Here is a 25,603-nt window from a genome sequence, read left to right on the forward strand (position 1 = left end):
TTTCACTTTTTTTGGTGTTTGGACTGAGCCCTTGTGAGAAAATACACTTTTCCAGATGAGCTGGTCCTAAATGGGTAGGCCTGGCCCTTTGTGGGGACTAGGCCTCTGTAAAGACTGAACACCTGTGTATGCGTGCACTAGAAGGTGAGCAATCGCTGCATCCTGGAGTAGACCAAACCCCTATGCATTAACTGCACCTTTACAATGTACTGTGTTCCTGTGAGTGGACCAGGCCACTATGGAAACTGAACACGTGTGTGTGTGTGTGTGTGTGTGCGCGCGCACGGGAAGGTGAGCATTTGCTCCAGCCTGGAGGTTGGGTGTGGACTGTATTCTGGAAATTGTATTGAGGATTTTGTGAATTCTGTGACTGAACGTAGGTTTTGTAATTAATTGTGTTTGAGTGTGGGCCAGAGTGATCTCGTCGGTGTGTGGATGGCTGGGAGCTGGAGTGTCAATGAGCGGCCTGGGGGAAGTGGGCTGGTGGGGTGTCTGTTAGTATACAGGGTGGCTGGGGGCTAGACAGCCAACAGCGTGCTCGTAGGAAAGCAGGTCAGGGGAGGGGCAGCCAGTACGTGGCTGTTTGGGGGCTGGAGGGTTGATGACCAGCCTGGAGGAAAGCGGGCCGGGAGGAGCCCGTCAGTATGCGGGGCATGCAGGGCCAGGCAACTGATAGCATCTTCGCCGGTGGCTTGTCCGTCCGAGAGGAAAGTGGGCTGGGGAAGGTCAGTCAGTACGCAGGGCAGCCAGAGACTGGAAGGCCAAAGACTGTCCTGCAGGAAGGCTAGTCAAGGATGGTCTGATCAGTGTGTGGTGGGGACTGGTGTCTTTAAGCTATATTTGGTCTGTGTTCTGTCCACTGTTTCTCAGTTGATTGCACCATCTTGTCTGTGTTTGTTACAGTTATCTTTGATGACTGAAAGTGGGATTTGAGGTTTGTCCTCATCTCCCTGACAACTGGTTGAACGGTGGGGTTTGACTTTGATGACCTTTCCCCTGTATGTAGTAGATTTTTGTGAACTGCTGCTCTGTTTATTGTTAACTGTATTTTGTACTGTTTAATAAAATTTTTTAAAACCTGGACATTTAACATCTCCTCAGTTGAGAATTGACTTTGATCTGGCTGATCTCTCAGCCAGAGGAAAAACATAACCAGGAGATTGGAAGCACCATGGCCAGTGTACTGTGCACGTGTAAATAAGGAGTGACTTTGTAATGGGATACCAGCCCCTATACAGTTATTTTGTCCCCTTAATCGGCAACTCAGTGCTGTCTTCTGAGAAACTTGTAAAAGAGTAAGCAAGTAAAAGATGTTGATGAAGCCAAAAATCTCACCATGGCCCATGTTACAGTCACCCAGATATGACTGTCTAACCAGGAGATTAGAATCTCCTCAGTTGAGATTTGACTCTGAGCTGCCTGGCCACACAGCCAGAGTGTACTGCTGTTGTTGGTTTCTGTGTTTTGGGGGAAAAACCCTGATTCCTGAACTGGCTGGTTTATAAAGTCTGTTTGTTAACTGGTATTCCTTTTTTTTATTGAGGACTGATTTCTAAACTGCCTGATCTTCACGGTCAATATGTTTCAGGTATGTTTGAATTCTCCTTGGGGCGCTGTTGTTTCATTGGCATGTTACAGCCTGTGTGTTCTTTTCCTTTGAGGAAAGGACAATGCTGATTTTGTGGCAGGGCTTATCCCTTGGACTCTGGTTTTCTTTACTTTTTACAAGTATTTTCACTTTTTATTTGGTGTTTGGACTGAGCCCCTGTTGGAAAATGCACCTTTCCAGATGGGCTGTTCCTCTGAGAATAGGCCTGGGCCTCTGTAAAGCTTTGAACACCTCTGTGTGTGCTGAGAGATGAGCATTTACTACATCCTGGAGTGGACCCTGCCCTGTGGGTTAACTGCACCTTTTACAATGAACTGTATTCCTGTGAATGGGCCTGGTTCTCTGTGGATAGACCAGACCTTTATGGAGACTGAACATCTGTATGTGTGCTGTGGGGTGTGTGTTTGCTGTCTTCAGGAATGGACTTTGCATGTTGGAGTGGACTCTGATTTTGGTTGCGGACTCTATCTCTGACAATGCACTCTGCATACTGGAATGGACTCTATATTCTGAAGAGAATTGTTTATGGTAAGGGACTCTGTGTACCAGAAGGGAGTCTTGTTTGTTGATAGTTGGCTCTGGCTTGTTGTTTGTTGGCTTTATCACCTACATTATTTTGTGTCTCTGGTCTGGCAGGCCTTATTGTGAGCTGGGAGGCTCATAGTTCGTCCCAAAAGCTTTCACACTGAGGGCCGGAGGGTGGGTAGGCTGTCCTGAGAGGAATGTGGATAGGCCACTTTGGTGTCAGTCATCCTGAAGGCTGGAAGCTGGGAAGGCCGTTGAGTGCTGTCACCCTGAGAAGGGGTAATCAGGGTGGCCTGTCCTCGATGTGGCCGGAAGGTATGTCAGAGTGGCTGAGTGCCAGAAGGTGTGTAGGGACAGACCGAGATCCGGAGGGCTTGTGGTTACTCTGTGTGCTGTCGTCCTGGGAGGGGGATGAGCTGTTCCAGACATGGCCTAGACATCTGTCAGCGTAGCCCAATGGCGCATCGGGGTGGACGAGAGCCAGATGGTATGTGGGGCAAACTGAGAGCTGGAAGGTGGGTAGGCCATCTTCAACACTGTCACTCCAGGCAGGTACTGGGGTGGGCTCTCCTAGAGGTAGCCAGAAGGGCAGTTGGGGTAGGTGGGTAGGCCATCCTGATCGCTGTTATCCTTGGGTGGGGGCTGGGGCTGTAGGGAAACTGGTTTAGCTGACTTCGAGATGGCTGGAAAGTGTGTCAGGGCGGACTGAGAGCTGGAAGGGAAGTAGGGCGGGCTGGGTTGGAGTGGCCAGAAGGTGGGAGGGATGGGTGGGTTGCCAGGGGTGTCTCTGTTATATGCATGGTTTTATTGTTCGGTTTATCGGAGTGTTTGTATGTGATTGCATCTAGTGTTTCCTTGTGATAAGATGGGATTTGAGGTTTGTCCTCTTTTCCCTGTGAACTAGTTGTATTGTGTGGTTTGGGGGCCTGGCTTTGTCGCCCCTTCCCCTATAAATTGCTGTTTCTTGTACACTATTGTTCATGTTAACTGTTTGTAATTTGTACTGGTTAATAAAATGAAATATAACCAGGGAAAAAAACATATAACCAGGAGATTCAAATCTCCTCAGTTGAGGATTGACTCTGAACTGGCTGATCACACAGCCAGAGAGAAAAAAAACATAACCAGGAGATTGGAAGTGCCACAGCCAGTGTACAGTGCACGTACAAATAAAGGGTGACTTTGTGATGGGATACCAGCCTATGTACAGTTACTTTGTCCCCTTAATTGGCAACTCACTGCTGCCTACTGCGAAATTTGCCAGATCATTTGTAAAAGAGTAAGCAAGTATAAGATGTTGATGAAGCCAAAAATCTCACCCTGGCCCATGTTACACTCACCCAGATATGATTCTCTAACCAGGAGATTAGAATCTCCTCGATTGAGGATTGACTCCGAGCTGCCTGGCCACACAGCTAGAGAGAAAAAAAAGTCACCAAGTGATGAGAATCTCCTCAGCTCAGGGGAAGAAAGTGAGCACTGTAGATTCCTGCTTAAGAAAAGTTTCCTGTTAAAAGCCTTGTGCCCGAAACGCTGATTCTCCTGCTACTTGGATGCTGTCTGATCGGCTGTGCTTTTCCAGCACACTCTTCAACTCTGATCTGCTCGGCTCAGGTAACTGACTCAGGCTGGCTGGGCACAGCCAGTGTACTGTGCTTGGTGACTTGGTAATGGGATACCAGCCTCTGTGCAGTTATTGCAGTGGTGACGGGAAAAAACATTCACTTGCAACAGTCATCTTGGAGATGGGCTAAGCATTTCTGATATCATGCCTTTATTTGGGAAATTTGGCTCACTTGGTCCTGCTGTTGAAGACTGGGACCATTATATGGAAAGAATGTATTATTTTTTCCAGGCAAATGGCATTGAGGCAGATGAAAAGCAGCGAGTAAACCTTCTGACTGTTTGTGGACCACAGCATTCTGTTATATGGGGCTTAATTTTCCCAGAGGCATTTGACACTGAAATCTTCCAGGAGTTAACAGAATTGTTTCAGGAATGTTACAACCCCGAACTACCTATAATTCTGAGATGCTATTGGACTTATTTGGCTGTTAGAGAACTGGGGGAATCCGTATTAGGATTTTTGACAAGGTTGAAGTGACTGAAAGAGGCATGTGATTATGGGTTCACCCTGAATGAGATGCTGAGACACCATTTGGTATGTGGGATTAATGATGTAACTATGCAGAAATGCCCACTAGTTGAATCCCAGTTGGACTTCAAACAGGTACTACCACTGGCGTTGTCATCAGAAAATGTGGCCAGTGGAGCATGGGAACTACAGGGCATCCCAATGGAAGTGGACTCCCTCACCTGTCAGGATGAGCTTGGGGAGCACCACTTGAGAATAGGCAGAGCCTCACACAGGGCAGATGTTGAATAGAGGGACCCTATGGCATCCCACACAAAAACCGCACAACAAAGCTGAGCCTTAACCAAGTGGCTGAAAGGTTCTTCAGGATCTGAGCTGGCAAGCCATTCTAGTTGCTGCTGTTATGCGGACTTGAGACAGCAAAGGAATCTTACATGGCCTGACTTGAGTACCAGGAGAGTGCACACCCTGAGAAATCCCCCTGCGTCTTGATTGGCATAATTAAATTGCTTAGTGACCTCCAAATTGGAACTGATTAAAAATTAATGTTGGTTAAATGGTCACCCAGTTCCTATGGAGGTCGATACTGGCGCAGCTGTATCTGTGGTTGCAGAATCTGTCTTTAACAAGATTCACTTGGGAATCTAACCCTTAAGTTTGCATAAGACCTCAGCCAGACTGAGAACACACACTGGGGAACTTTTGTAGATTAAGGGTTAACTTTGACTCCTGTCTGCGATGAGAAGCAGTTGGTGTAGTTACCACTAATGGTATTAAAAGGCTTAGGCCCAAGCCTATGGGGGTGGAATTGGTTGAAAAAGATTCACTTGGATTGGTTCAACATTTTTCAATTAAGACTTCACTGAGGCAGCCATTTTCTCTTGAAATACCCAGGAGTGTTTCAAGAGCAGCTTGGAACTATCAAAGGGGCATGTTGACTAGGAAGCAATTTTGAGAGTTTGCAAGGCCCATCCAGTGCCATTTGCCTGTGGGCAGAAGTAGAGGCACAAATTAAAGAAGTTGGAGAATAAAGGAATCATCCTGTGATGCAGTTTGCAGCATGGGCAGTACCAGTTGTAAAGCCTCCAGGCTCAGTTCACCTTTGGGGATTTTAAGCAAGTGGTAAGCCGCTTCTCACATCTGATCCCTCACAAAGAGGATTTGCACGCAAAGTTGGTGTGGGGGGCAGTGGTGCTAACCTTACCAAGCTGGGAACAAACCACACCTACCTGCAATTGAGACTGCATGAGGAGTCTTAGAAATATGCTACCATTTAATATTTATAAGGGTTTATATCAATATACGAGACTGCCATTGGGGTATCATCAGCCTGTGCCCTTTCCAGCGGACCATGGAGAACATTTTACAAGGGCTACCCCAGGTGTCCATATATCTGGATGATATACTAATAACCGGGAAGAACAACAAAGAGCGCTTGGAGAACTTGGACATGGTGCTTAAAATCTTAGGAGTGAAAAATGTGTTCCAGGCACCCCAAGTGACCTACATGGGTGACGGTCAACAAAGAAGAAAGTGAGCTGCTGGAGATCAGAGCCCGGATCAGAGTGGTGCTGGAAAAGCACAGCCGGTTGGGCAGCATCTGAGGAGCAGGAGAGTCAACGTTTCGAGCATAAGCTCTTCATTGGTTCAACAAAAGTGAAGTGCACCTTTGGAACACCAATGCTCGCCATGTACTGCCTCTAACTGAGAGAGACAGTTTAATTCCCAGGACGAAGTTTGGTGCTGGAACCATGGGAATGACACTTGCAAGGTTGACACGAGGTCAAGTCCCATCACTTATAAAGTTCAGGTTGGTGATACAGTCCTGAATAAACACGTGGATTACCTGAAAGCTGTTACCTCGCAAACAGGATAGGAACAAAACATACCTGACGCCTCAGAACAACCAGAAGGCCTGTCAGAAACTATAGGTTCTCTCTGTCTAGTGTCAAGGAAACCTCAGAGACTGAGATGGGTGCAGCCTCAATACCGTTACCAATACCAATACTGGAAGAAGAGGAGAAACTCTCCTGCGACATTCTGGATGCAAGAGGTGGGCTACGGCCCAGTACCTTCCGCCCATGTCCGAGGTCTGAATCTGAGGAACTGCATTTGAGGCAAAAACATCGCAGGAAACACACAAGTGAAAGACCAGGCATCCATCCCGGACTTAGTGGGGGAGGAATGTACTGATTGGAACCAGGTTGATATGGTTTATTATATGAGGTTGTTGATTGGCGCAGGTTAAGAACCCTAATCGGGAAAGTCCTGGCTGACCAATATAACCAAGAGATTAGAATCGCAGTTCAGGCAACTGACTCTGAGCCCACAGCCAATGTACTGTGCAAAAGTAAATAAAGAGGGACTTGGTGACGGGATACTGACCTATGTGCAATTATTTCATTAGAAAGACCTCCTTAAACACATGGAAAAGAACATATTTCTGAAAGTGTGGTCCTCCCTCAGTACTGTACCATATTATCAGCCCAGATCATGCTGGGACTTAAGTAAGGTGCTATGACCACCTTACTTAAATACCAGGTGCTGACCCTGAGGCCACTAAATTTGAGGTTTAAAACTGACCTGAACTTGCACCAGTAGTTTAGAGTCTGTGAAAGATGTTCTCTGATTCTGTGACTGAGACCAGAGCTAGGTCTGTATTTAAGAATAGATTGAAGGAAAGTGGAATGAGATAATATGGAACTGTGATTGGTGACTGCTCATGTGATTCCACTACTGGTTCGCAAGCCTGTTTATGTTGTAATTTCTACATCATTATGTGGCAAGTAGTTAAACTCAATGGCTTCTCTATGACTTTTGTATTTGTTTATTTGTAGCACTAAGGTAACCACATTCTCTCAGGTACAGATCTCCCAAAGTCCACTGAAAATCATATTATACAGGAAAATGCCTTTTTCTAAATTAAAGCATAATGGAGCTCTGTTTCTTTCATATTTTGTATTCTTTGCGGTGTCCTGTGTTTTAGACCTCAAACCTACACGATTGCACAACTGATGTCCTTTAAAACATTTTTCAAAACCTATTGCACATCATTTGGGTTTGAATTGTGTCAAAGTGCAATATGATCAAGTTTAGAATCTTTCAGAAATAAAGCCATGCAATTTGACTGATGCAGTATACAAAGTAACTGCAGCATGTGGTCAGAGGGCAAACATCATTACAGATACAAGATGCAATGGTATACCAAGGCAAGCCTTCCACTTGCAATGTATTTGAAGTCCTGTGTGTCTTCAGTTAGACTTACAGTCCTTATTGATGAGGAGTTTGACTGCCTGTCACTGAATGTTTTTAATGTTTTTGACAGCGACGCAAGTTGATGTTCTATTGCACAATCTGTACTCTATAATGATTGTGTTTCCTGTGTTACGAGACTTGTGGTCTACTTTGGAAACACTGTTCCAATTTTAATGTTGTGGTTAGTTAATTTTGATAATTGCTTGCATTTACATGTAATCTTGTGCTCTAAAATGTGCTACTATTTATTAATATTCAGATCTCTCTGTAGGCCTCTGTCAATACTTTAGGGTCCACTAATTTGTGTAAGCTTGTTATAGTGCAGTATGAAAGTCTATCTCCGAGTTAATTGTGAAATATCATAGCTTTTTGAAGTTTTTATTAAGATCTAATCCCAACATTTATGATTTGTTTGAGGGCTTGAGTTTGAATTTCACTTTAAAAAATCTTCCAGGTGAGATTATTTGGCACAAGCTTAGATTCTGTAAGTATTGTCTTTCAGTTCATAAGCATATCTGAAATGAATGCCAATGAATTTAGGAAGGAATGGTAATATTGATGAAATGTAGAATACCCATTTAATATGGCAGAGGTTCGTTCTCTTGTTTAGTAACATCTGATCCCATAACAACTTTGTGTTCTCAGATTTTGTGTGGCTCTATGATTATAAATATAGACAGGAAGGGGGCTGGAAGAATACAGCAAGCCAGTTCTTTGAGCCTCCTGTATGTCGATTTTGCTGTACCATTATTTTTTGTCTCTGACCATGTTTGAAAGTATAAACATTTCTCCAACAGAAACTGGTCTTGACCAACAATCAGTTGACGACCCTTCCTAGAGGAATTGGTCATCTAACCAGCCTGACTCACCTTGGCCTGGGAGAGAACTTACTTACTCACTTACCTGAAGAAATTGGTATGTCCACAACTATAGTGTACAACTCCAAAGTACTGTATTCTGAATTAGCTTGTTAATTTTTGCCACTTAACCAATTCCCCAGCCACGTGGGCTTCTGCTTTTAAGTCTTCTATGTTGGACTTTATCAAATGTCTTCTGGAAGTCCATATAAACAAGGGACATAAACATTCCCCTGTCTACTACCTTTGTCACCTTTTAAAAGAATTTATTAGGTGCTAAATAAAAAGCAGAACCTCAAAGGTGGTAACCTCTTGATTGCAACCTAATTATCTTATATGTCTCAATCAAGTGATCTCTCAACCTTCTCTCTCAGGAAAACAGCCTCAAGTCCCACAGCCTTTCCTCATAGACCTTTCCTTCATATCAGGCAACATCTGAGTAAATCTCCTCTGAAACCTTTCCAAAGCTTTCACATCCTTCTGTAATGCAGTGACCAGAACTGTGCACAATACTCCAAGAGCGGCAACACCAGAGTTTTTTACAGCTGCAGCATGATCTCATGGCTCCAAAACTCAATCCCTCTACAACTAAAAGCTAACACATCGTATGCCTTTTTAACAACCCTATCACCCTGGGTGGTAACTTTCAGGGATATATGTACATGAACACCAAGATCTCTCTGCTCTACTACACTACCAAGAATCTTACCATTAGCCCAGTACTCTTTATTCCTGTTGCTCCTTCCAAAGTGAATCACCTCACACCTTTCCGCATTAAACTCCATTTGCTACCTTTCAGCCCAGCTCTGCAGCTTATCTATGACCCTCTGTAACCTGCAACATCCTTCAGCACTATCCGCAACTCCCAACAATCTTAGTGTCATCCGTAAACTACAAACCTATCCTTCTATGCCCTCATCCAGGTAATTTATAAAAATGACAAACAGCAGTGTCTTCAAAACAGATCCTTGCTGTACACCTCAAGTAACTGAACTCCAGGATGAACATTTTCCTCAACTACCACCGTCTGTCTTCTTTCAGCTAGCTAATTTCTGATCCAAACAGCTAAATCACTCTCCATTCCACGCCTCTGTATTTTGTGCAATAGCCTACCTTGGGGAACCTTATCAAATGCCTGACTGAAATCCATATATACCACAACAACTACTTTACCCTCATCCACCTGTTTGGTCACCATCTCAAAGAACTCAATAAGGTTTGTGAGGCATGACTTACCCTTCAGAAAGCCATGTTGACTATCCCTAATCAACTTATTCCTCTCTTGCTGATTATAAATCCTATCTCTTATAACCTTTTCCAACGCTTTACCCACAACTGAAATAAGCCCCCCAGGTCTATAATTTCCTGGGTTGTCTCCACTCCCCTTCTTGAACAAAGGGACAACATTTGCTCTCCAGTCTTCTGACCATTCCTGTAGACAATGACGCTGTAAAATTCCAAAGCCAAAGGCAGGGCACTCTCCTCGCTGGCTTCCCAGGGAATGCTAGGATAAATCCCATCCGGCCCAGGGTCTTAGGTGTTTTCACACTTGCCACAATTGCTAAAGCCACCTCTTTGTGAACCTTAATCTCGTCTAGTAGCCTGTATCTTAGTATTCTCCTCGACAACATTGTCTTTTGTGAACACTAATGAAAAATATTCAATGAGCACTTTCCCTATGTCCTCAGATGTATTGAAATTCTAGAAGGTATAGTAAGGTAGATACCTGATGTTTCTCATCATTTGATTTCAGTTATGGACCTACTTAAGTTATTGTTTGAGCATATGTGGTCTTAATGGATAAATATGAACCAAATAATTGCTTTAAATAGTAATTTTGTAGAACTTCAGAAATATGGCTTTTTTAAAATTGGGCAGCACGGTGGCACAGTGGTTAGCACTGCTGCCTCACAGCGCCAGAGACCCGGGTTCAATTCCCGCCTCAGGCGACTGACTGTGTGGAGTTTGCACATTCTCCCCGTGTCTGCGTGGGTTTCCTCCGGGTGCTCCGGTTTCCTCCCACAGTCCAAAAATGTGCAGGTTAGGTGAATTGGCCATGCTAAATTGCCGGTAGTGTTAGATGAAGGGGTAAATGTAGGGGAATGGGTCTGGGTGGGTTGCTCTTGTTGGGCCGAAGGGCCTGTTTCCACACTAAGTAATCTAATCTAATCTAAAATAGTGCAGCCAGTTACATTTACTGACCTCTTCCATGGCCAAAGCCAGTTGAGCTTTCACACAAAATATTCTCAAATGGAGTTAAAATGGAGTATACATGTTAAATTATTAACTTGTATGGATTTGTGTGTGTGTTCTGGCTATCTACTTCCTTACTAATTTCCTGCTTTACTAAACTTACTGGCCAATACCTAACTCCAGCATTTAACATGAGCAGGTTGGTTTGAGGTTGCTGAGTAAGGAAGTGTTGAACCTTGGAAAATCCAAAAATCCACTCAGCTAATTGTTAACAGTTAACTGTCTGTCTCCTGAAAATTAGGGAATGATTTTAGAATAAATAATGTTTGTTTCTTCTACATCTAAAATATTCAACATTTCATAGAAGTTGAACATTTGATACAAGATGCATTAATTAAGAACTTGGACCTTTTTATTGCAGGTACACTGGAAAATCTGGAGGAGTTGTATTTAAATGATAATCCAAACCTACACAGCCTTCCCTTTGAGCTGGCACTCTGCAGCAAATTGTCCATCATGAGCATTGAGAACTGCCCACTCAGCCATCTCCCACCACAGATTGTAGCTGGGGGTCCGTCCTTCATCATCCAGTTTCTGAAGATGCAGGGCCCTTATCGGGCCATGGTCTGACTGAATGGAAATGTTGCATACACTGTACACAATATAAACTGCGTTATTGTCACTATATATATAAAAGCAATTTTACTAAGACTGCAGTAAGTGTTTCTGGTAATAGAGGAATCGTAGCCATTTAGAATTTTTTAAAAACCTTTAAAGAATTACAGTGCTGGATAGAGGTTTCCTCACAGAATTAAATGGATGTATGTTAATGTGAGAAGTTTGTTTATTTTTGTTGGGGGGGGTGTGTGGTGTGGGAGTCTTGCAAGATCATAAGCATGATTTTTTTTTTAATAGTGTGCATTTAAGATACTGTCCTGTGTATTTAAAACACAGTTTAGTATTTTCTTTATAATAAAACTTTGTGCTTAAAAGGACCTGGGGAATCCCAATTTGGAGAAGTAGGTGCCAGATACAGATTTGGTTTATTTCTTGCTAGCTATTGTGCGTCTTTGATTTTCCAGATTATGTTCATCATTGCAAAAGGCTGTAAATGCTACCTGTCTGGTATTTTCTTTCATGCCCCAGTCTAATTGAGTGATTGAAAGTCATTGTGAAGTCTGAAAGATGGAAGGGAGGTTTTAGGACCGGTTGGGGAAAAAGCGTTGATGAATAATGGGACGTCAAAATATAAGGAAAGCTAGAGTATAAATTGAGAATTTAAGAAACATAACACAACAGTTAAAGATGGAAAGAAAAATCAAACCAAAGAGAGAAATACAAAAAAGAAGGCAAACGGAGTCACAGAATGGGAAAAGTTAAAAGGTTACTCCCTATTGATGTGTGTTGTATATTTGAAAGTAATTGGTTTAGTGGAAGGAAAATCCTTTCCTCAATAATTTTGCTGTATTCTTGATCGTTTCCATAATTTTTAGACACCAGGATTTAGCACTTGATTTAAACAATATAATGATATTGACAGGCAATATGCGTACAATATAGATACTGGTCATACAGTAACTGTTTCATTCGTTTACCTGTATTACGGCCTCTTTATTATACACAGCAGTATGATTTCTAAAGCTTGTTATCCATTATTTTATCATTTCCTTCCACTGAGGATAGAAATGCAAGCTTTGGAGAAAAACAAATGAATGGTCTTTGATTTAGCTAGCATTTCTGTAAAGACTAAGAGAAAGATTCATATTAAATATACATATAACACATTTCCCTTATAAAGTCTGAACCATTTTGGGCCCTGGACGCATACCAGTGTGTTCTCACTCCCCCAAAACCACCTTTTTCTCAATGCTTTTAACAAATTGCAAGCGTGTATGGTGATTGGTGTCAAGTCTGTTAAGTAATCAAAGGTTTTGTATTTTTACCTGTCCTTCATGTTGCATCTGCGCATGAAACAATGTACCGAGGGCTCTTTTTCCTCATGCTGTACATTTTTTGCTGCTGCATGTCTTTTTCCAAAACCCGTTTGTGTGGGCTAATTGAGTGTGAGCTATTTCCTTTCACTCAGTTAATGTGAATACTAGTACAGTAAAACTATGAAAAATATGAAGTCTTTACAGTCCTCCTATAAAGAATGAAACGCACATATTATTGATATAAGCCAACCTTTATCCAGTATTCACTTGAGGAATGTTTCAGAGTTGGAAGTGGTTAATTCATTCTCTGTAGGCGATTTACCAGTCGACTTTTTAAGTTTGTTTGGATACATATCAGTGCATGTTGTTAGCAATGTTTCAATACAGGAACACTTTAAAATCATAAAATGTGCATTTCTCCATTTAAAAATATTGTTGAATTTTTCAGGGCTTAAATGTCACTTGTTACCAGGAAAAGAAAATTCACTTCCATTTCAAACGTTGGCAAAACTGAGGTTACACTGAAATGAAACCAGTTGTATTTCCTGCAACAGTAGGACAATGCACATTAATTGTCAAGCTGTCATTTGTCTAAAATTTGCTTTTACTTTAGACTAATCCTGATCTTTGTTAATAGATGTCCACTTGAAGATACTGTAAACCTGTTAATAGATATCCACTTGAAGCCTTGCACGAAGATACTGTAAACCTGTTGCCCAGTTCAATGCACTGCAATTCATTTCTAAGGAGCAGTATTTTCCTGCAAAATTTACTAGGCAGAAATTGATTCCGCAAACCAAGGGCTATTTTAAGGGTATCTGGTATACTTAGCAACTATTAAATGAATTATAATCCAGGCCAAAATATCAAAAGAGGCAATTGATTGGAGAAAGAGTCCTTAGCAGTTTAAACATTTGGAGTATGTCTTCATTAACTCAGTTTGTACCATGAAATTCTTACATCCGCTATCCGTTTGACATTAGAATATAGGGCCGCAGAAAACGTAGTGATGTATCTTGAAATAGCACCACAATGAAACCTATTTATGTTGCAATTACCTTTAGAGCATTATTCTTCAGATTGAATGCTTAAGATGCTGTCCCGTAGGCTTTGTCAACCTGTTGTCCCAGCTAGGCCTTCTCCCCAACATGTTGACTGCTTTGTACAATCTTAAAGAAGTTTCCATTGTGTAACATCATTGATTTGTATTTTGGAAATGAACATAATTGACCAAGGCTGCTGTGCTTGGTTCCAAATTTTGCTTTTGAGCCTAAGTATTCTACAAATCAGAAATTTTAGCATGTGGGAAGGATGAAAGTGTACAGTTTTTTATAGTTAAAACAAGTCAAAAAAACAAAAAAAAAAGCATTGATTCTACACAAAATACTTCTACTGCAGTGGACAGTTTGAAATGAAATTCAGTGTAATTGTGGTTATTCCAGTATATGAACTGTAGGGTGCTAATTGTAATGTTTTATCGAACACTAGAAGATCGAGTGCATCATGTCAATTTTTTTGTTTCCTAAAATCAGTAGCAGGTATTGTATGTATTAATGTCTTTAGGTTTGATTCTTTTAATCAATGCTGTCTTGTCTATCTTTGCTTGCTGTAAAGCATGGTCTGCTTTTACACATCACTTAACAAGTATGACAACATTCTTAGTACCTGATGAGTCTTACTTCTGAATCACAGTGAAGCCTAACAAAAACTTTGTGCTTCTGGTTTTGTTTAAAACCAAAAACAAAATGGCCCAGGTTTTCAGCCAGACAGTAAAGTTTAAATCTGCAGTATTCACTTTATTCTTGTGTTCATTGGGACTTGAAAGTAAGAATGAATAGTACTCTCTCTTATCTTTGACCACATTGTTAAACTTGTTATAAATGTATTTTTGGGAATTAAATGAAAATCTTCTTAAAAAAAATTGTTAAACTGTAACAATTAATATCATTTTTGACCTCTTGACTGCACGAAGGCCAAGTTGAGGAATGTTAATTTTTTTTCATGCTTGGTGCTATTACCTGACAGGCATGAAAGAATATAGAATGTTGAATGTTAAAATATAATGTATTCACTCATTAGCTCGGTTGCTTTATCAGATTAATTACAGAATTCGTAAAGTCTGATTTTGGAAGTGACTAGTGGAAAATGTTCAGTTTAAGGTGATGTTCAATAAAATGAAAAGGGTTAGATCTTTGCAGCTTTAACAATTGCTAATCACTTTGGGTGGCCGTCGGACTTGCTGTCTATTCCAGTTTTAAATTAGCAGCTTAATGAAGCTGCATTAGTATATCTAGCAAACAGCTTTTTGAAAACAGAGTCGAACAAGTAAGGCAGCCTAGTCACATAAGACGTGTCTTGAGTTTAAGTGCAATTTCAGCAAAGAATTTTGGATGATCATATCCCTAAAGACAGCAAATAATTTTCAGTTTTTCTGCACCAGCCCTTGTAGATTTTGGAGAAGCTAATTTGGCTAACTAAACCGGTTATGTCTATAAATAATAGCTTGGTTACTTTGCCTGACTGTTTTTGACAGGCCCTTTACCAGATAGCACAAATTATTTTTGTTTGGTGATATAATCAGACTGTTAGATTCTCACACCAAAATTAAGAATGTACAAACTGGTAAACAAGCATTTTTAAAACAGTTGTTAATTATGTTATGTCTATATAAAAAAGCCTTTTGTTTTTATAAGGATCATTCAGTGTATCAGTACATTCATTATAAATAGCAAATTTGTAAATGAGCTTTTGAGTCTATTGCAATGGATGCATGTTTTTTTTAAAGAGGCTTAAGTGTACAATTGTCTTTAATCCTTGGGTGTGGGGAAAGGAGTGATTTTTGGCTGCTGTTTTGGAAGGAACATTCACTTCCACTATAACATTTAAAGTAAGACCATTGATATTTCTGTTCAGGTAAGGATATTAAGACAAATATCACAGGTGATAATTGTATATCTGATTTGCTATTTCATTTTGCACACAAGCAATTGACATTTAAATGTGTTGCCAATGTTCCTGGTGTAAACAATATTAAAATATTTACTGAAACTTTAATTTTTCTACAATGTGTTAACTGATCCAAGAAATTGCACAAACCTTGTCCATGTCTGACTTTATAAATGTATATCTGTAAGGTGCAAAAGTTAAATACAACGAATGTTTTGTTTTGACAGCCAGCTTTTTTTTAAAAGATCACTTCATTTTTTTTCCTAAACCCTTCCAATCCCAATTTTTAAAACAAAATCTAAGTTACTTAAAACCTTGTATGTTTCAAAATAATGGTTTGATTTTAATAAGCAGGGCTGTTGTATTAAAACTTGAGAGCAAGTGAGACGCCTAAAAGAAGGTACGGTCAAGCTCAGTGACAGGACAATGTGCACAGACTGTGGCTGCCACTATTGTCACCGACCGATGTTAGCTTATCCCTGGCCATTTGTAAAGACATGAAAACCTATGTTTGTTTTACCTCCAGCTACCTACCTGTTTCTAATGATGGCATAATAAAAGTTATTGGAATTTATGCACAGCTAAGCATTGCCTCAAGGTGCAATGTCTTTGCCATTGATCAATGATCACGATTTTCTGGAGTTATCAGCGTGAAAAGTGCATTGTTGTCCTTGCTCTATATTTAACAGAAGACTAACATTTGCTACAGCATATAAAGATAGACATTGCAGCAGTACTAAAATCTGTTTGCAGTCTCTTCAATACCAACCTGAATTTTGTTTTCCACTGAGCACCTTATCCAGAAATGTGTATTGCATCAATGATGTTGGTACAGCCTGCAGTGTTTATAATGATCTCACTTCTGTCGGCTTGATTGTGTCAAAAAAAAATGACAAAGTTCAAGGATTATGTCACAGCAACAGCAATCCATGTTAGAAATTTGGAAAAAGCTGTTTTCAATGATCTAGCCCAAAACCTGGTTTCTAGCTAATGGATCCTAATGGTTTACCAATGCATCCTGTAAAAATAGCTAAGATTATTTTCACTTGTTACCCTTCCAACAAAAAACAAAACAATCCCTTCAAACAGTTCTCTGCATTGCTGTACTTTTTGGCTTCACCAGTGCAGTAGCCTATACTCTTTCTTCACCCGGTAACTTTGGCCCACTTCGACAGATCCCAGCTCTCCAGTTTTAAATGGATGCACAGTGTTGCAGATCCTGAAAATCTGAAATAGGAACATACATTGCTGGAGAAACTTACCAGCTGTGGCAGCAGCTATGGAGAGAGAAATATGTTGATGGTTTGAGTCCAAAGATTCTTTGAAACTGAAGAGGACTGGAAAACCAAGTCTTTGATGCTGTAGACAAGGTTGGGACTGAGGGTGAGTGGAAGAGATGTTGAGAGTGTCTGGAGCAAAAGACAAAAGGGATTGACAATGTGAAAATGTAAAATAGATGTGAGTAGCAGTTTTGATTTGGAGGGAAAAGCCATCTGTGCTGACAACAAAGCCAACAAAATATACTGGATTATGGTGGTGGGAAATTAAAGCAGAGGACAATATTTATGCTTTAATGTTGAAAACAATGTTGAGTCCTCAAGATTCTTATGTTGTAAATGGAAAGTGGGCCAGGGTATCAGTGGGGAAATGATTCTTCTGGAATGCTGACAGCAGAGAGGAGAAGAAAATGTGTTTGGTAACATCCTGCTGGAAGTAGCAGAAATGTCTGTGGAGACTAGTGATGTGAAAAGTGTGGACAATGGGAACCATGTTCTTGTTATCAGAAGAGGGCGAGGGCAGAAGTGAGAGAGATGGGTCAGACATGGCTGAGGTGGAATCTTGGGTTGAGGATAAAGAGAATATTTTAGAGGCTCCCCATGAAAGGTGGTGTATTTGGAACAGATGTGATAAAGATGGAGAAACAATGGAGTCCTTGCAGGAAGGGTGTTACGATATGTAGCCTAGTTTTCAAAGTTTTATTTGCATCAAGCAATGCTCTCAGAAAATCCTTATCATCAGTTTTCCTAATCTATTGTTTGACAGCTGCATTTAAAACAGGTGTTGACTTAAAATCTGTTGCACATCTAAACAGATCAATCATTCAAATTATTGTAATGTGTAAAAGGGCTACAATTTTTAAGAGTACGTTGGAATATTCCTTTAACTGTTGGAACAATTAGATCGCAATTGCCTAATCTTTAAAGTATGCTGTTTTCCCAGCATGCTTTATGTTAGCTGTTGTTGGTGAAAATCTAAATCACTTATGATCTAATCTGGCTGGTGGGGTGGCCAAATACTTACCAATTCCCATCAACGTAAATTGCTGTTGGACCTACTGAAGTCAAACCCCTAAATACTTGGTTTAGGTACATTGGGTTATGAAGAGATTAATATTGCAGTTATTAAGGCAATGACTTACACACTGGAATGATTACAGTATTCTTTGAGGTGTTACAGAGGAGTGTCGCAGTTCTGGTTCCAGATCTAGCATTAGCTGTTGAGATAGCTCACGCTGTAGTTTAAAATCAAAAACCAAACCGTCATAATAACATAAAAACAAGAAGTGCTGGAGAAACTCAGCAGATTTGGCAGTATCAAATAAACCCATGAGATTAGAAATTTTTAAAATGCAAACCGTGTACTAACAGATGGGAGAAAGTTGTCTTGCTGTTTAAGTATGATAATTATATGTAAATAAAAAAGCTGTTTAGTTCATTCCCAGTGACCTAAATTGCAAAACTGGCTTGTGTCTGAGACAATTTCCATCCTTTTTAATGAAATACATGCCATTATGGACTTAAAAGGATGCCACAATATCATCTCACTCCTACTTACGAAGTGGTTTTGTGCATGTTGTTACAGTGCAGGTAGTACAGATCACCTGCGACTCAGGAAGTATATAAATGTACTTTTATGCTGTTTGCTTTTCTAATTTACATTTTAGATTACCTATCCTCAAATTGTCCAGTTATCTGGGAATTAAGGATTGTACTTTGCTGCTATGTGCAAATTAGAATAAAATATAAGGGTATTAAAACAAATTTTAATAAATATTGGAAGATGTTGAAGAGCATGAGTTCTGGCTTCCAAATATTCTGCTCAGTCATTAAGATGGCAACATATTTGTAAAGTCACCATAGTCTTAGTGCCCATTGGGCCGCAGTCCATTAGAAAGAGATGACTGGTGGTGGTTTAGTCTAAGGGTCATCACCCTTCAGGTGAGGAGAGCGTTGGAGAAGGAGAATCTTTCATGTTGACCAGTAAGTATAATAAAATATCCAAGTTACTTCGTAGGAGTGTTTTAACCAAAATGATACTCCACTAAATATATTGGGTCAGATATTCAAAAACACAGTCAGTCAGAAATGTGGCCAGGATTTGTCATAAAGGAGATGGTGGTGGACAAAGGGAATTCCAGAACCGAGAGCTTAGGCAACTGAAGATGTTGCCTCCAATGGTTAGCAATTGTACACGCCGGGAAAGGAAGAGAAACTCTTAGCACAGTGGAAGATGTTTGTAATAAAAGCAAAAATACTTCACATGCTGGAAGTTTGAAACCAGCTCTACTGGAGCAAGTCAACAGGTCAGGCAGCATCAATGCAGAGTGAAACAGTCAATGTTTCAAACTCCTTTTCAGCAATGATGTTTGTGGTGTTGGGTAGTCATTTTAGCTCCAGGATATTACTGCAACAATTCCTCAGTGTAGCTCCTTCATCGATGACTCACCCTCCAATCAAATGGTTAGAAATGGGAATATCCTTTGTGTAATCATCAATGTTCACACCTCTAGATACTGAAGCAGACCATATCTGAGTGCATAAAAACTAAAATTAAGGCTTGGTTTTTTTGAGTGGCAAATAACTGTTGCACCATACAAGTGCCAGCAAGAGCATCCACAACAAGAGTGAATTTAACCGTTGCTGTTTGACATTCGATATTACCATTGCTGAATCCGGTTATCGACATTCTGGGAGTTACCATTCACCAGAAACTAAATTAGACACGTCATAAAATTACACAAACCAATCAGGGACTATAAACTTATTGGTTGGTCAGTGAGTAGAGCGAACATGTTTGTGCAGGTTAGAATATTAGATCTCAGATTTACAGAGAGTAAGATCACACAGGAGTGCACTGGTATCGTCCAGTTTCAAGGTGATGAATGAGGGAGTCAGCACCCGATGAACTGAGATTGGTGAAGTCTCACAATGTTACACAATTGGGAATGGGTAATCTTGGTGATGAGCAAGTGTAGATAAGAGCTCAACTTGGCATCAAATGTGAATTAGCACAGCTGAAAGAATTACTGGAAAACAGCATTTGGACTGAAAACCTAAAACAATGGATCCATTTTCTCAATGCTTAATTGGAGGAAATGTATACATAACCAGTGCTGGATATTGGATAAGTGGTCCAGTAATTAAGCAACAGTGGAAGAGCTGAAAGATTGGATGAAATTGGGTATTCTCAATGTATATATTTAACATAAGCACTTTTTAAATGAAGCTATTGTAAAGATGCATGTAGAATTAAAATGGTGGGGAGGGGAGGTGGTCAAGAATTGAATCTTGGTTGGAGGAGGGAAGGGGCAGGTGCAGGCACCAGAGATAGTATGTGAGGGCAGGAAGAGAAATTTGCAATAGTTCTTCATATAATGAGGTAGGTCAGGAAGGAACCGGTGGGACTTGTTCCACAAGGATGGATAACCAGGAGGATGGAAGCACACAGCAAACCAGGCAGCGTTAGAAGATGGAGAAGTCAATGTTTCAGGTGTAACCCTTCAGAACTGGGGGTGGGTGTAGGGGGAGGGTGTTGTGGATGGTGATGTGGGGATAGGTGAAGACAAGTAGAGGGTATGACCTTGTTAGTTGATGGGAGGAATGAATCTGGTTGGTAGCTGGAAGGAAGGGTCGATCAGAGGAGTGGATGGGATGCGGAGAGGCTGGGAAGGGAGGTTATTTGAAATTGGAGAACTGTGTTGAGTCCTCTGGGCTGTTGGCTCCCCAGGTGGAGGATTTGTGGTGTGATATGTTGTGGCAATGGAGGAGGCCAAAGATGGTCATATCAGAAAGGGAGTGAATAGGAGGATTAAAACGGGCAGTGACTAGGAGGTTTGGTCAGCCCCAGTGGGCTCGACTGAGATGCTGTGTGAACCATTCCCTAAGTTTATGTTCGGTCTTCCTGATGTAGAGGAGACCACATCACAGCACCTGGTGCAGTAAACTAGGTTGGAAGAGAGGCAGGTGAACCTCTCCCTCACCTGGAAGAACCGTTTGGGCCCTAGAGGTGAGGAGGATGGTGTGCTGGCAGGGTTTGCATCTTTTACAGTTGCAGGGGAAGGTACGTGTGGTTTAAGCGGGGGGCAGTTGGGGAGGGGAGTGGTATAATCCAAGGATTAGTGAAGAAAATGGCCATTGTGGAAGGCAGAGAGGGGTGGGAAGGAAAAGATATTCTTGGTGATTGGATATTCACATAGAGGATGATACGGGTATGGAATGAGCTGCCAGAGCAAGTGGTGGAGGCTGGTACAATTGCAACATTTAAGAGGCATCTGGATGGGTATATGAATAGGAAGGGTTTGGAGGGATATGGGCCCGGGTGCTGGCAGGTGGGACTAGATTGGGTTGGGATATCTGGTCAGCATGGACAGGTTGGACCGAAGGGTCTGTTTCCATGTTGCACATCGCTGTAATTGGAATTGGTGGAAATGTTGAAGGATGATATATTGGATGCAGAGACTGGTGTGGTGGTATGAGGACAAGGGAGATCTTGTCTTTTTTGGGAGGGAGGTGGTGTAGTCCAGGTAGTTGTGGGAGTCTGTGGGTTTATAGTGAGCATCTATCTGGAGACTGTCACTGGAGGTGGAAATGGAGAGGTCAAGAAATGAGAGGGGTGTATCTAGATAGACCAAGTGAATTTGAGGGCGGGGCGAAAGTTATAGGCAAAGTCTTTGAACTCCAGTTCAGCCTGGGTGCAGGTTGTTGTGTCGATACAATCACTAATGTAATGGCGGGAGAGTTGGGACACACTGCCTGTGTAGGTACTGAAGAGGAACTGTTTGACAAAGCCAACCAAGGCAAGTATAGCTGGGGCTCGTCCAGGTGCCTGTCACCACCCCCTGAGTTGGAGGAAATGGAAGGAGTTAAAGGAAAAGTAATTACGAGTGAGGACTAGCTCAGCGAGGCAGAGGAGGGTATTGGTGGAGGGGGACTGGATAAGTGTGTTGGACAGGAAGGAGCTGAGGCCCTGCAGCCCATCCTTGTGGGTTATGGATGTGTATTAGGACTGCACGTCCATAGTGAAGATAAAGTACTCCGGGGTGGGGGGAACCGGAAGTTATTGAGGGGATAGAGAGGGTGGCTGGTGTTGTGGATGTAGGTGGGAAATGCCTGAACCAAGGGGAAGAGGATGGAGCTGAGGTCGGACAAGATGAGTTTGGTGGGGTAGGAGCATCTGGAGATGCTGGGTCAGCCGGGGTAGTTAGGCTTGTAAAGCTTGGGGAACAGGTAGAACTGGGCAGTGCAGGGCTGGGAGGGGCTATGAGTTTGAAGGCGTTGGAGAGGAGTTCACCAGAGGCAGTGAGTGTGTGGACAGTGCAAGGGGATGATGGGTTGCAGTGGGGTTGTGGGCAAGGGGAGGTAGGATGCGGTGTTGGAGAGTTGGCATTTGGCCTCTGCGGTAGAGGTCCATTCTCCAGACTACCACTGCCCAGCGTTTGTTCGTGGGTTTGATTGTGAACTGAGAGTTAGTGCAGTGTGTGGGTGGGGGTGGGCGGGGAAGTGGAGAAATCAAGGAGGTTAGTCAGCAGTCAACAATGAAGAGGTCCTGGACAGATGCAAGGCTGGTGGTGGGGGGAGGAGACCAGGTGGATGGGGAAAGAAGGGGTCCTTGGAGAGAGGTTGGGAGTTTTTAATCAGAGGAGGAGGCCTGGAGCCAGGGGAGGAAGAGCTCTATGTCGTGGTTGGTGTGGAATTCATTGCGATGGGGCGGAGGAGCACAAATATGAGCTCTTTTTACTGAGGACGGACTGTTCGGCCTCTGAGTTTGATGTGGATGGGGCTGGGGGTTGGGGGAGGTGGAGGAATGGTGAATATGTGGCAAGGATGGATGGTAGTCATAAGGTGTTGGAGGAGGATATTGTGGTTAACTGTGTCAAAGACTGCAGACAGCTTAAATGGGATGAGGAGGGATAGTTTACCATTGTCACAGCCACACCATGTGATTTGTGACGAAGTATCATTTTGGGACTGGTGCAGGAGCTTAAATCTGATTCAAGGATGTAAGCATGAAGTTCTGGGCAAACCTGATGCAGATTTGAGAGGTTACAATGTGCTTCTTGAGAATGCTGGAGATGGCATTGTAGTTGCAAGGACAGCAGGCGAGAGGTTTGAGAGAGGTGATGACACATTAAAAGAGAAGAGATATATCATTATAGGGAGAGCTCAGTAAATAATATGGGACCAACAGGAGGAATTTGTTGTCCGGGAATAGAGTTGCTGGTCAGGACCCAAAGACCAGATGAGCTCAGAGAGGGCATGAAGGGAGATTGGGAAGAAACTAGTATTGGGAGGTTGGAAACCTGAAATACTGCGTTTCTAACACCTTGTTTAGTTTTGAGGATTGTAGATCAAATAATTGCTAGTATATGTTTGATGGCTGGTTGGTAAAATTATGTGGAACTGATGGGATGTAACACAACATTACAGCGCAGTACAGGCACTTGGGCCCTTGATGTTGGTTTCTCAGGTTGGCACAATCGAAGCCCATCTATCCTGCACTATTCCAGTTTCATCCATAGGTTTATCCAATGACCATTTAAATGCCGTTAGAGTTGGTGAGTCTACTCCTGTTACAGGCAGGGCGTTCCACACCCTTAATTTTGTGAGTAAAACCACTACCTCTGACATCTGTCCTATATCTATCACCCCTCAATTTAAAGCTACGTCCCCTCGTACTAATCATTGCCATATGAGGAAGACGACTCTCACTGTCTACCCTATCTAATCCTCTGGATATCATATGTCTCGCGTCACCGCTCAACCTTCTCTCTAATGAAATAAGCCTCATGTCTCTCAGCCTTTCCTCATAAAACCTTCCCTTCATACCAGGCAACATCCTAGTAAATCTACTCTGCACCCTTTCCAAAGCTTCCACGTCCTTCCTATAATGTGGTGACCAGAACTGTACGCAATACTCCAAGTGCAGCCGCATCAGAGTTTTGTACAGCTGCAGCATAACCTCATGGCTTGAAAACTCAATCCCTCTACCAATAAAAGCTAACACACCATAACAACTTAACAACTCTATCAATCTGGGTGGCAGCTTTCAGCATTCTGTGTACATGGACACGAATCTCTCTGCTCTCTTGGGTGGGTTTGGGGGTGGGTGGAGGAGGATGGTTGGGGATGGGATTGGCTGGGGGCGCTGGGGTGGGGGTGGAGTTGGATGGGGTTGGGGGGTGTTTTGGATGGAGATGGATGGGGTGGGGGGCAGGTCGGGGCGGAGGTGGATGGGGCGGAGGAGGCATGTTTGGGTGGGGAGTGGATGGGGCAGGGTTGGGGTTGGGTGGGAGGGGCGAGGTGGATGGGGCGGGGTGGGTTTGGGTGGGAGGGGAGGTGGATGAGGTGGGGATGGGATGGGGTGGGGTAGTGGTGGGGTGGGTGTGGATGGGGCGGAGGTGGGTGGGGCAGAGGTGGGGGTGGAGAGGGGTGGGGCGGATTTGGGTGGGGCGGAGGTGGGGGCGGATTTGGATGGGGCAGAGGGGGTGGGACTGGGGAGGATGGGGTGGGATGGGGTGGGAGGGATGGGATGGGATGGAGGGATGGGATGGAGGGATGGGGTGGAGGGGGTGGGGCGGGATGGGTTTGGATGGGGTGGAGGGGGTGGGGCGGAGGTGGGGCTGGGGAGGGTGGAGAGGGGTGGGGGTGGGGAGGGTGGAAAGGGGTGGGTTTGGATGAGGCAGAGGGGGGTGGGGTGGGACTGGGGAGGGGGGGTGGGATGGGGCTGGGCTGAGGTCTGGGTGGGGGTGGATGGGGTGGGGCTGGGGACGGTGGTGGTGGATGGGTTTGGGGGTGGGGTCTCGCGCGCTGTGCTGCTCAATCTCCTGAACAGGCAGGAGACGGCTGTGGAAAGCAGTGAGCCAAAAGGTCAGGTTAACACGCTGAAAATGCAATTCTACAGAGTTTGTGACATGGAGTTGGTGGTTGTATGGTGCTTCAGTAACAACTCCTCTGGACTATCAGTAATGTTTATTAAATTTGACTATCTTACTTCTGATAGCACCAGAAATTCCCCCTCGTGAGACAGGATTTAAATTGAATTATCTCCATCTGCATGGTTTGGTAATGCATCATTCAGTGTTTATACCTAATAAATTATAAGTTGAGATGTGGGCAATTTATTTCTGGGTGATTTTCGGTTTAAAATCGATGACTGGACCTCATTCCCTTGTTTGTGTTACTCATTAGCAGGACAATATGTAAGAGGAGAGGATATAGCTCCCTCTTGTCCTACTTAACAATCATTGGAGTAGTGGTTTTCAAAATCATCAGTTAAGCTTTTTGGGATAGTAATGTCATGACAGACTGGGGAAGGGCTTTGTTAGCTCAGTTTGCTGAGGTACGGTGCAGATTGATGTTAGAACCCTGCACTGACTATAGTGGTTTATGGCAGCCAGTATTCTTGCCTTGCCCATGTTTAATGCTCCTTTCCTCCATGGGATGGCTCTCATGAGTTGCACTAGTTTCTGTGTTCCTCACTGTTTTATCATATAGCACCCTTCCATTTGAAATGAACTCATTTCTGAGAGTCCGACCATGCAGAATGGAATCCCCTGTAACCAAAGCAGACCATAATCTGATTCCTGTGTGTCAAGTATCGTTTGTTTAAAGTGGTTTGGGAGAAAGAAGCAAGTCCACACCTTGGTTAATTGTGGAGCAAAATCTTAATGGCTGACCAAGAATTTAGAGTAAACCGGTTTAAAGAAATGTAATAAACAGGAATAAAATGTTTCTGGGTGAAAATAGTTTATAATAAAAAGTAACACTGAAAAGAAAGTTTTTACATTTCCATGTACTGACCCAAATTATTGAAAAGAAAATGAGCAAGAGATTGATGGAACTAATGTGATGCAGAATAATTTACAAGAATAAATCTCTCTGCTATAGCAGAACTTTAGGAAGGATGGACA

General features: G+C 42.6%; 1 protein-coding gene across 2 annotated transcripts in view; it reads left to right on the forward strand.

Moving 5' to 3' along the window:
* The window catches only part of shoc2 (SHOC2 leucine rich repeat scaffold protein), a 191,347-nt gene extending 175,825 nt beyond the window's left edge, over positions 1-15,522 (forward strand). For both annotated transcript variants that reach the window (XM_060842283.1, XM_060842282.1), the window contains 2 exons: positions 8,282-8,399; positions 10,956-15,522. In XM_060842283.1, the coding sequence (XP_060698266.1) occupies positions 8,282-8,399; positions 10,956-11,164 (327 nt within the window). In that variant the 3' untranslated portion in view covers positions 11,165-15,522. The remainder of the gene's footprint in view (positions 1-8,281; positions 8,400-10,955) is intronic.
* The last annotated feature ends 10,081 nt before the right edge of the window (positions 15,523-25,603 follow it).

This window comes from Hemiscyllium ocellatum, chromosome 22 (genome assembly GCF_020745735.1).
Source record: "Hemiscyllium ocellatum isolate sHemOce1 chromosome 22, sHemOce1.pat.X.cur, whole genome shotgun sequence".
NCBI lineage: Eukaryota > Metazoa > Chordata > Chondrichthyes > Orectolobiformes > Hemiscylliidae > Hemiscyllium > Hemiscyllium ocellatum.